Source organism: Bufo gargarizans, chromosome 7, assembly GCF_014858855.1.
Source record: "Bufo gargarizans isolate SCDJY-AF-19 chromosome 7, ASM1485885v1, whole genome shotgun sequence".
Classification (NCBI taxonomy): domain Eukaryota; kingdom Metazoa; phylum Chordata; class Amphibia; order Anura; family Bufonidae; genus Bufo; species Bufo gargarizans.
In genome coordinates this window covers 202,940,689-202,959,288 of record NC_058086.1, presented here as the reverse complement: position 1 = coordinate 202,959,288, position 18,600 = coordinate 202,940,689, and the positions used below count along the sequence as shown (strand labels likewise).

The window sequence follows — 18,600 nt, the reverse complement described above, 5'->3', positions numbered from 1 at the left end:
CGCGGACCCATTTACTTTAATGGGTCCGCGATCAGGGCGTTCCGCAAAAAGATAGGACGCGTTCTATCTTTTTGTGGAACGGAAGTACGGGACGAAACCCCACGGAAGCACTCCGTAGTGCTTCCGTAGGGTTTCGTTCCGTGCTTCCGCCCCGCACCATTCCGCATTGAAGTGAATGGGTCCGCATCCGTGATGCCCACGGAACGGCACCACGGAATGCCCACGGAACGGCACCCGTGTATTGCGGATCCGCAAATGGGGTCGTCACTAAAACAGATGTGTCAGGAGAGGTCCTCTTTAAAGGAGTTTTAGTCTGCGTCTCTGACTTCCTCTTCTTAGTTCTATTCCCAGGAAATGGGGACGTGGGACCCTAAATATCTACGTAGGGTGGGAGCTAATATGATCAGATAATAAGACCCCATAAGCTTGACTTTCATAGAGGCCCACTTCCCTCACGTGTGCAAAGGATCATGGGTATATTGGACCTTTATAAATGTAAAAAAATATTCCAGTTTACAATTTTTTATGCCTTTTTTTTTTTTGCAGGACAACCAAGATGGACCCTCCAGCGAAGGAATTTTTGTTTCAAAAATAGTTGACAGCGGCCCGGCTGCCAAGGAAGGCGGACTCCAGATTCATGACAGGATTATCGAGGTATGTCTGAGCCGTCTGGTTACGTTTCATGTCAAAGCTGATGAGAGGTCTGTGACCTCTGCTGAAGGGGAAGTAGAGAAGAATTTTTTGTAAAGATGTCCTGGAAGTGAAGTCTATCACGTGGTGGTGGAAGTGGATAAGAGTTGACCTTCATGCCCTGAAACATGTCTTCTATATATAGGCCCAGGGCTTCATGTCTGGACCCATTGTGATACACCATTCATTTTATTTTTTGTGTTTTTGTTTGTGCCTAATCCCATCTTGAGGTGATGTGCGAGAACTATGGGTGTCATTGTCAAAGGGCAGGTCCATCTCTGACCACCGCTGAACTGTGGAAGGCCTCCTGCATGCTAATGTACTGTATTACCGCCCGATATGTACGGAGCCATAATTCAGGCTCAAGTCTGAGGCGTCCTACTGTATGAATCAGATTCATAGTCTTCCGGAGCTGCAATCACAATTCTGCAGGCTTCAGAGCTGAACTCTCTTAGCGCATGCTCACCGTCTCTAGCTCGTCTTGTGTAGTTCGGTACAGTGATCTGTTGTAGGAAAAAACGAACAGTCCCTCCACATTGTGGGAGCTCAGCAAGGCTGTCTGCTGACAAACCTGTTGACGGGTTCCAGTAGCAACGCGCAGAATTGTGAATGCAGCTCTGGCCTACAGAACAGGCTGTACAAGATAAGTCATGCACTATATGCTGTGAAAAGAGGTTTAAAGGTGAGCTATCCCCTACACATGTGAGTGGGATGACATAATTTCTTTGGCGTGTTCGTTTACACCGCTTCAAGGGATCGCCTTTAACCGATATAGCGCAGCCGCCATGGAAGAGAAGAATAGACAAAGCTAATTATGGCTGTGTTTAAAGTTAAATGGGATTAGAGTGTTTGCTAATGATAGATTCCCTTTAAGCTGTCTAATCTCTCCTAAAGAAGGAACGCTTTTTTTTTTTTCGAAAGCGGGCGACAAGCTTTCATAAGACCCGGTGATAGATTGCAATAATTGCTCAAGAGCTTCCTTTCACTGCATCTTAAAATAATGAATGAAATCTGAGATTTAATAAGATATAATATGCCGTTTTGGAGACGTTCAGCGCCAAGGCTTTCCTGTGATCTTCAAACTGCTTCAGGTATATCAATTTGTTACAGTGCACGTCCCTAATCTGTGCTTGGCCCGCAGCCTTCCTCCAGGCCGCTCCATGACAGTTTTTAGGTTTGATGAGCCAATTTTCCAGAGATATTTTTTTTCTCTCCCCTAAAGATGTTGCGTTGCAGAAGCTATGTGCCTGAAGGATACGATTTTTTTTATTTTTTTTGTTAAATTCTGCTTTAAGCTACAGATGGGAGGAAAGGGGTGAAGCAAGGATAAAAAATATCCTGTTTCCTTAAAGTAGAAGCTTTTATGAAAAATTCCCAACATTTTTATAGTGATTTAAAGGGCACTCAGGGACATTAAAGGGGTATTCCCATCTGGGACATCGATAACATCTCGCTAGGATAGGTTAGATGTGGGGGCTATAGGATTTCCGAAAACAGCTGAGCGCCAGTTCGGTTCTCTCCGGCAGTCCAATAACGGTGAATGGAGCAGTGGTCGCACGTGCTCACTCAGCTATTTTCGAAACTCCAATACCCATGACTAGAGAGTGCACCCCCACATGCACAGTGAGCGCTACTTCTCTTTGGGGGCCCCGTTCTAATCCCATCTCTGGAACCCGCACCTATCTGACATTGATGGCTTATCCTAGCAATATGCTATCAATGTCTGAGATGAGCCAACCCCTTAAAGCAGGCATCCTCAAACCGCGGCCCTCCAGCTGTTGCAAAACTACAACTCCCACAATGCCCTGCTGTAAGCAATGCACGAGCACAGTCCGTGGGGCAGCCGCGTCGGATAGCGGACCCACTTACTTGAATGGGTCCGCAATCCGGCCGTTCCGCAAAAAGATAGGACATGTTATATCTTTTTGCGGAACGGAAGCACGGGACGAAACACGGGACGAAGTGCTTCCGTAGGGTTTTGTTCCGTGGTTCCATTCCGCACCATTCTGCATCTCCGGATTTGCGGACCCATTGAAGTGAATGGGTACGCATCCGTGATTCGGAATGCCCACGAAACGGCGCCCGTGTATTGCGGATCCGCAAATGCGATCCGCAATACAGCAATGGGGCGCACATGCCCGTGTGAAAGAGGCCTTAATAGGGTTTTTTATGGGTTTTTTTGGTGGTAAAAAACAGCTATTCATTTTAAGCGTTATATAACCTTCCCTGCGCACATGCAGTAAAAAAACTTTGTAGACCATTTTCAACTTAAAGTATCATTGTAGCCACATAAGAAAGCTTTAGAAAGAATATGACCCCAAAAAAAAATCTAAAAATGGCAAAAGTAAAAAAAAAAAGACGATTATGTGCAGAACCAGATTTAAAGGGGTATTCCGGGGTATCCCCTATTCACAGGACAGGAGATAACAATTAGATCACTGGGGGTCCGACCTCTAGGAAACCTGCCTATCACAGAAATGGGGACTCCTGAAATGAAGGGAGCGGCTGGTGGTGGAGTGCTGTGCTTGGCTATTTCCGGAACACCCATAGAGATGAATGGCGCGACAGTACGTCTACTCGACCCTCCACTCTGTTCATTTTTGGGGGGCCCCATGGTAGGTCCCTTGATAGATTTTTAAATTGGGGCCAGAAGCTTCAACTTAGACATCTGAGCATGTGTATAGGAGGCGATGAGATCGGATTTATGATCCCGAGCATGGGAGGTAAAGTGTGAGTACAGGCCTGCGTGTGATCGTCGGGAACACACACACAGGAATACCTGCTCTGTAATATCATATTTTATACTCGTTTCCCCGCCATTTGACCATCACCCCTAAATTAGCAAATGTAGATTTGTGGCGGTAATAAGATCTGGGCACAGGCGAACCATTTTCCATATGGGTTCCCGAACATAATAAAATCGAAATATATCCTGGTCTTAAGATGTACACGTATCCCTTTAAATCATACGCTTCTGAGGTATTGTTGGAAAACGGCTGCATTAAGCTCGCAGGGTCCTGACCCCCCCCCCCTCCTCCTCCCTTTTGTATGTGATCTCAAGAAATTAAGAAACAGCTGTTGAAGATTTCTCTCGTTGGCAGGAGAACAATATGTATCTGCTCGTATTATGTTGATAAAATGGCGCTCGGGATTTGGGGAGGTAGGAGTTTCACATAATAGCTGAGGTAAGCGTAGCCAAGACTTCATCGTTTTTTCATGATTGCAATGTAAAATTAATATAACACAGATCGCCGGGCTAGGCGGACCAGAGCTGGATGAAAACGGATCTGCCGAGGATTACAGCGCCCCGTGAATATACAAATGCCCGCCAGCGCGGAGATAATCCAGATTAGCCAAATTGGGAGGGTCGCTGTGTTATGTTACGTGTGGATAGATTATATTGACGCTTTACATTGGATTACACAACTAAGGGCCCCTGCACACGACCATATCCGATTTTGCGGTCCGCAAAATCATGTATCCGCAAAACACGGATAACGGCTGAGAGCCTGACGCCTTTTTTTTATTATTTCCTACAGACAAGAATAGGACATGTTCTATTTTTTTTTACCAAGGCCAAATGCGCCAAGTGTACACCTCTTAATAAATCTGGCTCCGTTTTTGGCCGTCCGTATTGCAGAAAATAGAATCTACGTTGCCTATGTGCGGGTGTAGATTTGTGTTACAATTTACACCAGGGGCGTAGCTAAAGGCTCAGGGGCCATGGTGCAAGAGCTCAGCTTGGGCCCCCCTTCCCTCAGTGCTTTGTGGCCAGGGGCAGAGAAGCACATAGCCTTCGTGCTGCCTGAGGCAAAAATGTAACCCCCCCATACGAAATTCTTGACCCAACCCCTTTCCTTCCAGTCAGAGGTGTAACTTGACCATCATGCACTGGTGTCTTCTTATGTGGCACAAGGGTCTTTGGGCCCCTCAGGCTCCTGGGCCCGGTAGCGACTGCTAGCTCTGCACCCCCTATAGCTACGCCCCTGCTCCGCTCCCTTCTGTTGTATTGGAAGGGGGCGCGAAGGAGGAGAATCTTAAAAGTTTGGGGGTCATTTATCAATTGAGATTGTTCTTATGTCACTTTGAAGTCTGGTTTTGCATTGTGTGGTTGGAACAAATTTATGAACTGGTGCACAGTTTTCATGTATTTGGTGCAACTGCCCTGTGTTGTATGACTTGGTCCTAAAAATACACCGGGGGGGGGGGGGGGGGGGGCTGTGTCACAGACAGTGAAAGTGCCATATTCCAGGTCTGATCTCACTTCAGTAAGTGGCATTTATTATGTAGAGAAAGTGAATACAAGGCACTTACTAATGTATTGTGATTCTCCATATTGCTTCCTTTGCTGGCTGGATTCATTTTTCCATCAGATTATACACTGCTCGTTTCCATGGCTACAGACCACCCTGCAATCCAGTGATGGCCGTGCTTGCGCAATATAGGAAAAAGCATGACTTCTGGCGGTGGTATTTTGTGATGCACTGTGGTATTTGGTGGTATAATCTGCCACGATATGGTATTGCTGGCCCTGCCTTCCATCAATTTGGACCCGACTATAAAACGGGGGCCACTTTTAGTATTTTTTCCAGGGCCACTTTAACTTCCAAAGTTGGGAGGTATGCTGCGTGAACCACATCTAATGGTTTGCTGACCCTGCCTACTTGGCTTGGCCCTGTCTCCTACTATTTTGGCCCCACCTACAACAAGGGGCCCCTTTTTTCCAGGGCTAACTTTGAGTTCCCAATCTGTCCCTGAGGCCACATGATCGATGAATGTGATGTCACAGGCGCTTAGATGACATGTCAGGAGTCAGACCCCCATCATCAGTATCACTATCTCAGACTACCCCATTAAAGGCTATGTACAAACTGGGGCAGTTTTTTTGGTGTACATACATGCTGTATTTATCAAATGTTTTAGACACTTTCTAACCTTTTTACACCATCCCCAACAAGTGGTGTGGCTTAGTGGAAAGGGTGGCTTCATAGGAAAGGAGGAATGGCTTAAATGGGCCTTCTTGCGCCCAAAATACTCCACTTGTCGGTGGCATGAATTTAGACTCCAACTGATTTATTATCCAGCACCAGCAACTGTGGAAAGTCTCAATCAGTGTAAGACTGTCCCTATTTCTCTTATTTTCTCAGCTGCATATAGAATGAATAATGAAGCAGCCTTGCAGTAGGAGTTAATGAAATGTGCTTTACAGTTTATTTATTTTTTGACAGCTGTTATGCAGACAATGCGTCTCCATGGTAACAGACAACAAACAACTCTGTGTAGTCTGATCCTGCAGCCACATTCCCTTCTACCTGTTCTCTACTTGTGGCCAGCCTAACAAATATAGGTTAGAGGAAAGTAGCGGTCAAATGAAACAAAGTACGAGACGGCAGGATTGCACTAGACAGAATTTGTTTGCTGTCTGTAACTGGAAATGCTTAGTCATTGACTAGGAGCTGTAAAAACAAAATGCTAAAAAAAATAAATTTGGCGGGATGTATAGGGACAGTTAAAAAAAAATGATTGCAAAAGTGTACATAGCCTTTACGTCAATTTGTTGAATATACAGGTATATGGCTTCCATTAGACTTGTCACTTGCTCCTGTCACTTTTATTGTGAATTAAAAAGCTGTGGATGATTTTATTCTTAGAACCCTGCATTGCATTGTTACTTTGTTATTCCTCCTGAAAGTGTATGGATGCTTTAAAAATTAGGTGCTACCATTCTGGGCTATACACATCTGACACTGTCCAAGTAGTGCTGACGGTGTAGGAGAGCACTCTGTAGACAGAGGGAATGGTTACAAAGTGTTGTCCATTTATGCCGCCACCACAAGGGGGAGCTGAGGAGCTTACTGCATACATAGGATACACTGAGTTCTATGATACCAGTATGCAGTAAGCTGCTAAGCTGACATTGGAGAAGACAATGGTGCAGCACAGGCTTTGGCACATAGGGCTTGAGGACCAGTCTTTTTGGATCGCAGGCTTCACTTCAAGACCAGCAGCAATTTGCAGCCTTTCGTTAGCTACTGTGGGAACTTGGAATGGCACAATGACAATCATTGCAGTTCCTGAAGACAATAGCTACAATACGACTTGACTTTGATGTGGTGAAGATCACATTTTTGCAATCTGGGTTTGATGAGCGTCCCGATGTTTCAAATTGAAGAACTTCTGTTCGTGATTTCCGGCTGGATGCGCGGCGTCACTACTTACCACCGTCCCGTGCCATTGCTAGAGATTTTAGGTTGACTTAATAGATGGGGCTGCAGCGAGTTCTGCCACGTAGCGAGCGTGCAGTAAATGGGGCATCTTTTCTGTGGTCAGACAACTCTACGTCAGGATATTCTCGTCCTGTCTCACATCCTGTAGATCTGTCTCTTCCTGTGTACGTGCGTTGTACTGTATGTATGTGTTTCTCTTTAACTACATGTTGGGAGTTATGGTAGGTGTGCATAGTCATAGAGGCGCGTTGCGCGGTTGTATTGCTGTTATGGGATCCATGAATAAAATTATACTTACCTCATCCATTTGATTGCGAAGAGCCAGCTGTCGCCATCTTGATTGAAGATCTAGCGCAAAATCTCGCTATGCCCATGATCGGCATGGTGACGTCATAGGTCAACGCGCATGGGATTTCGTGCGAGATCTTCAATCAAGATCAAGATTTTTATTTATTTTTACCATTCAGGGAAAATTGATTCGGTGGCAAATCGAATTTTCCCTGAAATTCGGATAGAAGTCTACTTCATGGACTTTGATTCACTCAACACTAGAGGGGATGGCAAAAACCCAACCGTCTTCCAAGCAGAATTCGGGATGGAGTGACACTTACCTCACTGTCCAACGATTGGTATTGTTTCTGCATAGTGATCCTTTGAATAGCGATCCATAGGCACAAGCCTATGTTAGCGTTCTCCACCAAGATTATATGTACCAGGGACAGCCCATGCCTCTGGAGAGAAGCGGCCCAGTCTAAGTTGGCCTACTAAGACTAGAAAGACTCGTTAGAGACCACAGTAGACCAGGAGGTGCACCTATGATTTGGCAGCTTGAAAGAGGCCATTTTGAATAGAGCTTTAATGACTGTGAGGACCTACGTTAGTGTGAAACGCGTTAGCAGTCTGTTTCTCTTATTGTATGGCTTTTTATGGAGTAACATACTAAATCCCACGCATTTTTTACCTATTGGACGCTGGAATAGTTCATAATCATGATTGGTGTACACATCCGAGCATCCCACAAGAGGCTGTAGATGAGCTGGACTGTTCTGTATACAAAGTCGTATGTGAACATGGTAGACTTTAGGGACGCCAATCAGCACAGAGAAAATCCCCCCAAAAAAGGCCTGAGAAATAATTTTTGGGGATGGAGTTAACTTGTAATCCAAAATTCAAAAACTAAGTTAAAAATAGTGGTTGATTATTTTCCGCACCCCTCGTGTGTGTTCCTACATTCTGAAATGCGTGCCTCTGGTCATATGTTACACCATGCGTATCCGAAGGCCCCTTTCCGGTGCTTTACGTTGGCTTTTGAAGAGTATTGCTGTTTCATTTGACGTGGAACTGTAATCATTGTTTTCATGTCGTTTGCAAATGGCCAGATCTGGGGCTGGATGATTTAGCTCTTTGAGTCTCAAGACAAACATGTGGTATTTGTATGTTCACAGCTTCATAGTAAGTGCATTATACTGATGTTTACTTGCAGATGTTCTGGCTATGAAGGTTTCGTTCCAGGAGGCACCTTTTCAATGCTGCCTTGTTTTAATGGCTATGACGGAGATAGATCTGAACTGTGTTAAGCTTCCTGGGAAGCGTGGATCACGATGATTGGAGTGATTTAATGAAAATCCCCAAAAATAAGCAAAATGTAATAACTTGACGCCTGTCTGTGAGGTGCTACGAGATGTACGCCTCATATGCTAGAGGCACTGCTACTCAATATTTTCCTGAAACCCTATTTCCCATTAAAATGGGTAAAAAGTTAAAAAAAATTTCCACCGAAAAGACCATCTGAATGTTGGGATCTAAGGATGGCTTCCATGAGAGCCATCTTCATTTCGTAGCTTGATTTTCAGATTGCAAGGCTTCATCACAAGTGTCAGACTGGAATTATTTGTTATTTGGGTTTCCAAAGGAAATGATTCTGAGGACCTATCGTAAATCTATGCACAGTATATGTCCTTCTGCTTTTAAGCGCATCCTACACTATGGCGTCATCATCATTCAGTACACTTGTGGTATCATTAAAGGGGTTGTCCACTACATACTATAATTTTTTACATTTAAAATAACCAATATTCCCCATCTTAGTCGCTTGTGGTCCAAGGCTGCTGCCTCTCCGGTCTCCTCATTTACTTCCGTGCAGCTGATTACGTGTCGTGTAAGCCGGGGAGGGACCAAAGCGGCAGCACCGCTGGTTCAACGACAGCTTTAACAGATGATTATTGGTCATTTTACTAATTTTAAAGCACTTCTAGCTTTTAAATAAAAATTAATGTATTTGGTTGCCAATCAATTTTGTAACAGCAAGTGACTGGATCAAAGGGGATTGTCTTCTCCAAGACCTTTGGTGCCCATTATCGGTGAGAACTGGGCCCATTAGAGGATCCACTGGAAAACAGGTTCAACCCTGAGTCCATTATGTTTGTCTAGGTGGAATACGTCTAGTGGTGGCTGTGGCTTTGCTATGGTGGTTCAAGATCAGGTGATCCCATCATAATTTCACCGTGGGGTCCAGACATTTGGTGATATACTCCTAGCAGTTTCTCATCTCAGACAACGCATATGTGAGAGTGAAATTTATATAGGGATAAGGCAGCTGTTGTGCACATTTCAATCCTATGGAAAGTTTGCAATGCCAAATTGGCCCAGTTGAAAACACATGAGGAATCCACAGATGTCTCATTTCTTAGGGAAACTGTGCAGTGGAGCGCGTCGAGCGGCGTTCTTGTCAGACTGGAATACCTATCACCAAGCCCACCGAGAAAGACTTGTTCCAACCTTATGACAGCATGCTACTGGCCAAGATGTCAGTATGTGATTAGCACAAGTTTCTTTATTTAAGGGTTGTAGAGGTTCCACCTCCATAGATGCGTTCCTGTGATGAAGGACTTGTCAATGTTTTGTAATGCCTTGAGCAGCTCAGATCATTGACGTTGATAACATTGCTTTATTGCTTGAATTCTTTGCTTCCATTCTTTTCTGTCAGTCACTTATCCTTCTGGTAAACGCAATTGCTTCAGAGTTTGGTAAATTCATTAGTAAGTGACCTTTACCCGAGTAACCATTGTTCATAGGAACATGACAGCCTTAAGACATAGGCCTGTATTACATTGGCCGAGGGTCGGCCAGATCATTGCTAACAAGCGTTTCCAGGAACGCTCGTTAGCAATGATCTGCCTATGTAAAAGTGCTGCCGATTACCCGATGAACAAGCAATCCAATTCATCGAGTAATTGCCTCTTTTATGCAGGCACAAAAACCATTGCTTGCCGGCAGCAGATCGTGCTGTCTAATCATGCTTTGCTTGCGGCAAATAATCTGTGTATGTCTGTATGGAGACGAGCGATGGCATTAGCAATCACTGCTCCCCATACTGCGGATGCATGTAATTGCAGTGGTATCCTTTACTGACGATCAGGCGATTGTCGGGAAGGAACGCTTCCTTTCTGACAATCGTATGGCTTATCTGTCAGTGTAATACAGCCCATAGAAACTACTGTTTATTAGAACAGAATGTTCTTCAAATTCCAAAATGTATATGAGATTCTTAGTGATTTCATGAGTCTACATTCAAGAAGGACACCACATTCTCGAATGTTGCATATATTGCATGTTCTTCACCTATTACGCTCCATACAAAAAGACAAGACAGTAAGAACCACATCTTTCACAAATTTACTCTTTTATCTAGAATAGAGTTCCTGCAAAAATGTCAGTTCCATCACACACTCCGCATACTGGCCATCTTCTTCCATGGGACAATCCCTCTATAGGCTCAACTTATTAATGCAATTTTGGGTGGTGATCTAAAAGAATTTTCACAAGTCCTAGACTTTTGTTTGCAAATTATAGTCTATGATGAGTGTCCTCAAGTTGGTTTTAGAGTCTGTGAATAATGTTTTTCCTGTCTACAGTTTTGGTCTTCTCGTTTATTATTTCGGTATCCATCCGACTCGTTTTTGGTCTCTTTTTATTTCTTTTCAAGCTAATTATCATCTCCAATAGGTCTTTTTGGGTCTCGAGTTGTCACGGACATTCCCGTGACAGGTGGCAGGAGAGCGCTGAGACTGGCAACACGTGGTTTGATCTGACAGGTTTTCTGTTTGGATCAAATGACGTCTGTATTGTTTCTGGTGCTTGCCACACTTTTATTCCCCCAGGTGTGGCTATTAGGGACATTTAACCTTCTCTATTTATTGTTGTTTCTCCCACAATGCTATGCGGTTTATAGTTTCAGTTTGAGTTGTGGATAGCTGGTGTGTGAATCTCCGCTGAGTTCCTGGTGCTGCCATAGCCTCTTGAAGTTAAGTGTTTTCTTTCCCTTTTGTATTTTGTTTCGGTTATTTTGTGTGTTGCATTTCCCTATCATTTGTATTAAGACCTGAGAGAGACTCCTGTTCGTCCTTCCTTTTGGAGGAACAGGTTGTCTCAGTCCTGACATTAGTATCAGGGTCCTATAGGGAGAGTTAGGACATTAGGTATTCCTGAACTCACCTACTTCTGGGGTATGTTCATACTGGTAGTTAGTCAGGACTTTGATTAGGGTTTTACTAATTGGTGTCCATCTCCTTTCCCTAGTTTCCATGCCTTATTCCCTAACCCCTTTCCCTCCTATGTTCGGTGTGCTGTTTCCCTCCCACACCCGAACATGACATGAGTCTTTTGAGTCTTCCTGACTCTTCTTGTAAGGTGTCCAAAGTAAGATGAAGGAACCTCCCTCTAGGAGCCAGGATGGAGAGTCACTAAGTAAGAGCCTTCACTATGTTTACATTGGAGAGGCCTTCATATGGAAAATGCCTGGTCACACAAGGCTTACCCCATCAAAAGGTCGGGGATTCATGTTTTCAAAGAGCAATTTGTTTTTCTTCTCTTTCCATCAAAAGAATCTCCAAATATCTTACTCAATTTGATAAGATCACAAGTAATCTATCAGCTTTGCACAGCTTTGTTCATAATATCCAATTTTTTGAGTGGTTCTATGGTCAGGTACAGAAGCTCAGTTCTTCAGTTGGGTTGGAACAAGTTGAGTTCGTTATGTATACCATCGAAATGGAAGGTTGCTAACCATAGACATTATACATTTTTTACTTTGACTAGTCCTAAAACAGTGAAAGGATATGTTTGTTGGAGCCAGGGAATTATATTTATCTACTCTTGGTGGCCAGATTGAACATCTTCCAACTTTTTTTGGAATGTTTAACAACCTGACAGAAGAGGAGAACTGAAAGGTGAATGCGAATTTTGTATTTTCTTGGGGAAGTGTTCTTAAATATCTTGCTGATTTGGTATCTCTACAACTATAAGTCCCAGTTCTTCAGTCCACACATTGCCATTCTCTGTAATGATGTGGTTGACAATGATGTAGACAGAATGGTGTGACAGCGGCGGGTGTGAATGCTGCTCAGTCTGAGGTCCTGCATGCACCAGTGGCCTCTTTAAAGACACTTGCCGAAATGCGATTCATAAACTGTAATCATATTTCATGCTGCATCATTTGGAGATTTGGCTGCTGGATGTTTGCTCTGTGCGGGGCAGCTGGGGTCTCTGCTTTTTTTTTACATTTTAATAAAACCTCACAGCATGTTGACAGTGTCCATTTGGAGGGAGTCTTGATGAAAGTAAAAACCTCAAAGACAAGCTCACCCAAACATCTCTCGTATTTTTGGGGCTTTTATTTTTTGTTTTATTGAATACAAAGTCCAAAATCAATTTGGGATCTGGGACTATGGAAAAGAGATATGTTTTGGCCTTGGGAAATAAGAACAAGAAATTACACATCCGGGCAAAATTCTGAGGGTAGAAATTGCAGGAGGGCTGATTTGGGACCGACATGATGAAAAGGCATTTAATCATGTGTGAAAACCATTTATTGTGATTATCATGCTGGGGGCATGTCGTTTCTCTTTCCTTTCTTATCCAGCGACTCCCGAGTAGCTCCGGCTGTCTTTGATTGTTCAGAATAACTTTCTCTGAGTCTAGAAAATATTTCTTAAGACGTTTACTCATCTTAATGAGCAGAAAAAGTAATATACGTTACATTGCTTCTCTTGTGAGTTACAGCTCATATTATAACCTAGAGCTGCATTCTTAATTCTCCCATCTTCCCGAATGATGAATTCTTCTGCATCAGATGTAGGGAAATCTACCTGTCTGCTTGATTATAGAAACTCACGTAAGCTCTTGGGGCTGTGTATAACGATAACAAGCTTATCAACGGTTTTTAGTAGCAACAAGCAGAATTGTGATTGCAGCTCTGGAGATAAGTATTATATATACAGTATATATAAATATGTATATATGTTAAAGTGCCATTTTCACTGGTTTAAGACAAACATGATATTTTTTGTGTTTTTAAATGATGTGTGAGAAAATGACATTGGTGGAGATACAAAAACTGGGACTCTGATAATGTCATGAGCAAAGGGGCCCCAATACTTGATAAACTGGTTTTTATGTAACTCATATTGGCCAAATATGAAGACCCATTGATTACAATGGACTCATAGCCTTGCATGCTAAGTACCAGGATCCCTTCCTACAGGACAATGCCCCCTATACCTCTACTATCAATGTAATTTTATATTTTTGATATATAATCATTTTATATCATTGAATTACTAGACCTTGTTCCACATTAAGGGTAAAGACTGACATGTTTACAAGGGAAAGAAACTGTAGCAAGGAAGGAAGGGTAGTTACTTTGACGTTTTTTGCATGTTTACAAGGGAGTTGACCCTGGCAGATATTAAAGGTGATTTTAAAGATATGTATAAAACCCAATGACCCTCTGGCGTATAGAATACACTTTGTTCTGTAAATGGGCCAAAATCCTGTTAGACACTACGGGGGGTGACGAGACACCTTCCCCCCTCCCCCAACATGTAGCTGTAAACCCAACTCTGCTGGGACAGGCATCAATGCCTCTTATATGTGTTTATTCCATCTACCGAGAAGTCTGGATAATTACCAAGCAAATTCTGTGTAATCAGGGCTCTGAGGTTGCACGCTCTGATGGCAGATAAATGTTCTGCGCCTGTACTGCCAGCAGACAAGTCCGAGAATACCGCCGTAATGACCATTTCCTTAAAGCCCACAAAGTTCTGCTTTCACAAAAAGTAAAGTCCGATTACAGTTTCATATCCGCCGAGCTGGGGCAGGCAATTTAACGTATGTTGTACAGCTATTACTTTTTGGAGTGCGTTAATGGAAAAGATGTCTTACTTTTATAACATTTTTTTTTTTTTTCACCATGACTAGGCCATTAAACTTAGAGAACTGCCTGAACTGAGCCAGACTTCAAGTGTACGCAAACGCATCTGTAAAAGTTTCCAGTAGACTTGAAGCGGCTTCACAAGTATGATAAATGAGCACAAGTTTTAGCATTATGAAATCAGACCTACAGTAAATGAAAGTCCAGAGTCTTAGCTAGGGGCAAAGATTCAGTTCACTGCCCCAGCTCGGCCAAAGCATAGCGTCTTCTATGTGTCTCACCTTGGCTCCTGGGCAATTCTGAGAAAGTGACAACCGGGCGCGCAGCCATATTAGTTGTCCCCTTTGAATTCGCTTCTCAGTTGCTTTCCTAGGGTTAGAACATGTTGACAAAATGAGTATACGTTTCTGAGAGGTTAATCTAAAGGTGACAACCAATCTGGCTTCTTGTTGTCATGTTCAAAAATTTCAATCCATCTATGCCCCCCAGAGGTGTAACTTGATGCTCCTGGGCTCCAATGCAAAACGAATGCACGACCCCTTAAAAGAAGCTGTGCACCTAATTTTGCATTTGTAGTCAATTCATGCTAATCACTTCCTCTGACATTTCCTGAGACTTCCAAAGTGCCTAAGGGTCCTTTTACAAGACAGATGCAAGGGTCGATCGATGATATATAATGTCGATTGACACAAGTTAAGCAGTCATTTACAGGCACAAATTATTTAGTTAAAGGAGGTTCCCCCATGAATAATGTAAAAAATGACATCCTATAGCACGTGACAATCTCTTTCTAACAAAGCTAGAACCAGCCCTGTACCTCACATGGGCCCAGAGATCTCCACATTCATTGCTCTGCTAGATTTATATCAAGCTGACAGCTGAAGGGGTGTGTCCTTCCTGCAGCAGCTCAGGAGGCGTGTCCATGCTTCCCCTATCACAGCTCAGGAGGCGTGTCCATGCTCCCCCTATCACAGCTCAGGAAGCAGTTGAAAGATGAAACTGAGCATGCTGCGGCCATCTCAGTGAGCAGGACAAAGAAATAAGAAATTAAGTAGCACTATACAGAAACATTTTATTGAATAACTCAGTAGCTACACAAACTGTTTCATTACACGCAATTACACAAGTATTCAGATCCAGGGGCTGGTTTGAAAACTGTAGAATATTTTTTTGTGGGACAACCCTTTTAATGGGATTATTCGTTTCCATACAGTAAGCAAATTTTTAACGCAGCATAAATTATGAGCAGGGCGCCTAAGTAATCTGGTTCTCGTGAACTCTAGGTTCCTTCGATGTGCAGACCGAACATGAGTGCCGATCAATGATTTAACTAGTCAACCGGCACCCGTCTAAAGGGCCTTTACATTGTCCATACTGTATGGAGGATGAATGATCGTTGTTATGATTGTTCGTCCCCCTTACAGTTTGCATACTATTGGCAGCACATCCCCTCTTTACAGCAGGAGATTATGTTTGCAGTAGCATAGAAGATCCGATCAACCAACAACGGAGCGTTTGCCTAAACAAACTTAATTCCTGTTCAACTACCCATTGTAAAAGAGTCTTAAAGAGGTTGTCCGAATTGTATTATTTATTTTTTTATCCCCCCCCCCCCCACACACACACAGTGGGACCTGTGAAGGGAAGTATCGTTGCCTGCTTTCTGGCGCTCAGTTTTGGCTTGGGTCCCAGGCTGACTTCATTGCGCTTCCAGTTAATGCATGTAAACTTCCTGGACAGATGGAAACACAAGCATCACTGCAACCAATAACTGGCCTCAGCAGGGACACGTCCCAGCCGTGATATGCAGCTTGAGGGCACGTCCCCATTTCAGCCAGTCATTGACTGCAGTAGTACATGTGACCCTTTCTGAAGTTTACATGCAGGGACTGGGAGTGCAATGAAGACAGCCTGGGACCCACAGACCTGGAACTGAGTGGTGGGGAACAGGTAAGTATACTTCCTTTCACAGGTCCCGCTGGGTGTGGGGATGAAATGGGGACAACCCCTTTACTGGTGTAATTTCTAGTCTTCAGATTTCATGTTCTGTCCCAGCTAGTTCTGATGAAATCTATAAATCGTGAGAAGATCGAGAAGTGTACCGGGGCCCCGAGCCACTCCTAAACCCTAACCCTATCCCTATCCCTTTGACTGCCTGGATAACTACCGGTGGGCTCAACTGTAGGCCTTGCACAGCCAGCTAGGGCCGGAACTGGGGCTGAGCCGCTCTTACACCAAAGAAGTAGGGGTTTAGGTGAACCCCAAAGTGAATGCATCTGTTCAGTGTTCACTGGGGCCCCGTACACTGAAGGGCCGCAAGGGATGGCCCCTACTGTGCCGTGCCACACCTGGGCAGCATGCCGAACTGCGTAATATATTATCACCCCAGTCTGCTTTCACTGCACCGTGTATTCCAGACTGTCAGACCGGAGACTGTTAACACTGTCCCCTGCACAGAGGACTGGGAGACCAATACTGGGACCAAGAGACCCACAATCCAGATGAGACTGCCGGCAGAGGACAGGAATTTCACAACGGGGGTGTATGTAAAGGGTACCCTAAAAAGACTTGTATGCCTATCCCTAATCCAGAGGGTCCACAATCCTATCCCTAATCCAGAGGGTCCACAATCCTATCCCTAACCCAGAGGGTCCACAATCCTATCCTTAATCCGGAGGGTCCACAATCCTATCCCAAATTCAGAGCGTCCACAATCCTATCCCTAATCCAGAGGGTCCACAATCCTATCCCTAACCCAGAGGGTCCACAATCCTATCCCTAATCCAGAGGGTCCACAATCCTATCCCTAATCCAGAGGGTCCACAATCCTATCCCTAACCCAGAGGGTCCACAATCCTATCCCTAATCCGGAGGGTCCACAATCCTATCCTTAATCCAGATGGTCCACAATCCTATCCCTAATCCGGAGGGTCCACAATCCTATCCCAAATTCAGAGGGTCCACAATCCTATCCCTAATCCAGAGGGTCCACAATCCAGTTTGGCAACGACCACAGCACCCAGGTTTTAAATCAAAAACTAGACGGTTGTTAAAGAAAATGTTTAACTGGAAATACTCATCAATCATTGCCGATGGTCATCGGAAAATGTGTGACGTCAATTCCCAGCTGGACCCCACTTACACACGTGTCAGCCTCTCAAAGTCATCATGTCTTATATTGTTATCATATAGACAATTCCAAAAACAAAATCAACATTTTTTTAATTTTATTTTTTAAAGCTGCATAAGAGTTAAACACAAGACCCGCTCTGCACGGCCAAATTGCTGTATCTTGGGACACATAAGAGCACTTTCTACCCCATTAAATAAGGAAGAGGTAACATTTCTGGTCATGGCTTAAAGAGTTTTCAGATCACTTTCCGTTTCATTACACACATGTAATTAATCACCTCCAGCAGATCTGTCTTCTTATTAAGAAGCATTTCTCTGATGCTCCAGAAAATCTGCACCTTAAGACACACAGAACATTAAGAATGCCAAAACTGTTTAGCGCAGACTTAGGTCTAGTTTTGCTTTGCTATTACACATACAGTTGGGTATATTTTGATATAAAGTAGCTATAAATATCAAAATGCTGTCTTCCACCATAAGTCAGCCATTTATTTGGCCGGTAGACCTCCTAGCCACCATTTCCTACAATCTCCTGGTGGGACTGATGAGGTCTACTGGTCTCCAAAATGCGTTGGTAAACCATGACATTTCCCTCATATCATTAGCTTTGCCGTTTTGCGCGACTAACCACCCATCTTTGATCCACCAGTTCCAAGACAGCCGATGGGGGTGCTTAAAAAGCTAATTTTCATGTTTTTTTGTGTGTTAGAACTTCAGAATTAACATTTTAGCCAAAGCTGTCAAAAACGTTAGTCTAGTGTCTACAGCCTACTTTAATTCTGAAGACTCGCATGGATGCACCTTAAGCAATTTAAAAAAAAAGGAGAATGACAAAAAATTACCGCTACTCAGCTCACAGATCCCCCACCACTGCTCCCCCACCACTGCTCCGGTCCCTGTTGCTCTCCACTTCCAGGTCCCGGCAGGGGATGCCCAGCCAATCACCAGCCACATCGGTGACCCGCCTCAGCCTGTGATTGGCTGAGCAAGCATCTCCAGCCATTTCCTTTGTGTCAAGTCGGGGCAGGAAGTAGAGAGCTGCAGGGGATCGATGAGGGGAGTAATGATTCTTTTTTTTTTTTTTTTTAACCCTTTCTACACCCTTGTTCAAAAGAAGCGTCTCCCCCTTTAAAGCTGGCAATACCCTCCCCAACCATAGAGCCTAATCGATTGGCCCAAGACCAGAATACAGCTCCTCATTAAAGAAAACCAGAATGCAATGTCTCATAAAGGTACCGTTGGGGCCACCCTAAGTCCTTACCAGTGTGTAATAGCGCCTCAGTGTGGCCCCATACACGGTCCATGCACATGGGAATGCTCAGTCTATGGACCTTCATCTTA

The 18,600-nt window shown here is 43.9% G+C and overlaps 1 protein-coding gene across 1 annotated transcript in view; it reads left to right on the top strand.

Annotated features, from left to right (window-relative positions):
* PDZRN3 (PDZ domain containing ring finger 3) overlaps positions 1 to 18,600 on the top strand; it is a 229,985-nt gene that overhangs the window by 27,971 nt on the left and 183,414 nt on the right. Inside the window, 1 exon segment of the mRNA XM_044301222.1 lies at positions 547 to 654. Coding sequence (XP_044157157.1) covers positions 547 to 654 — 108 coding nt within the window.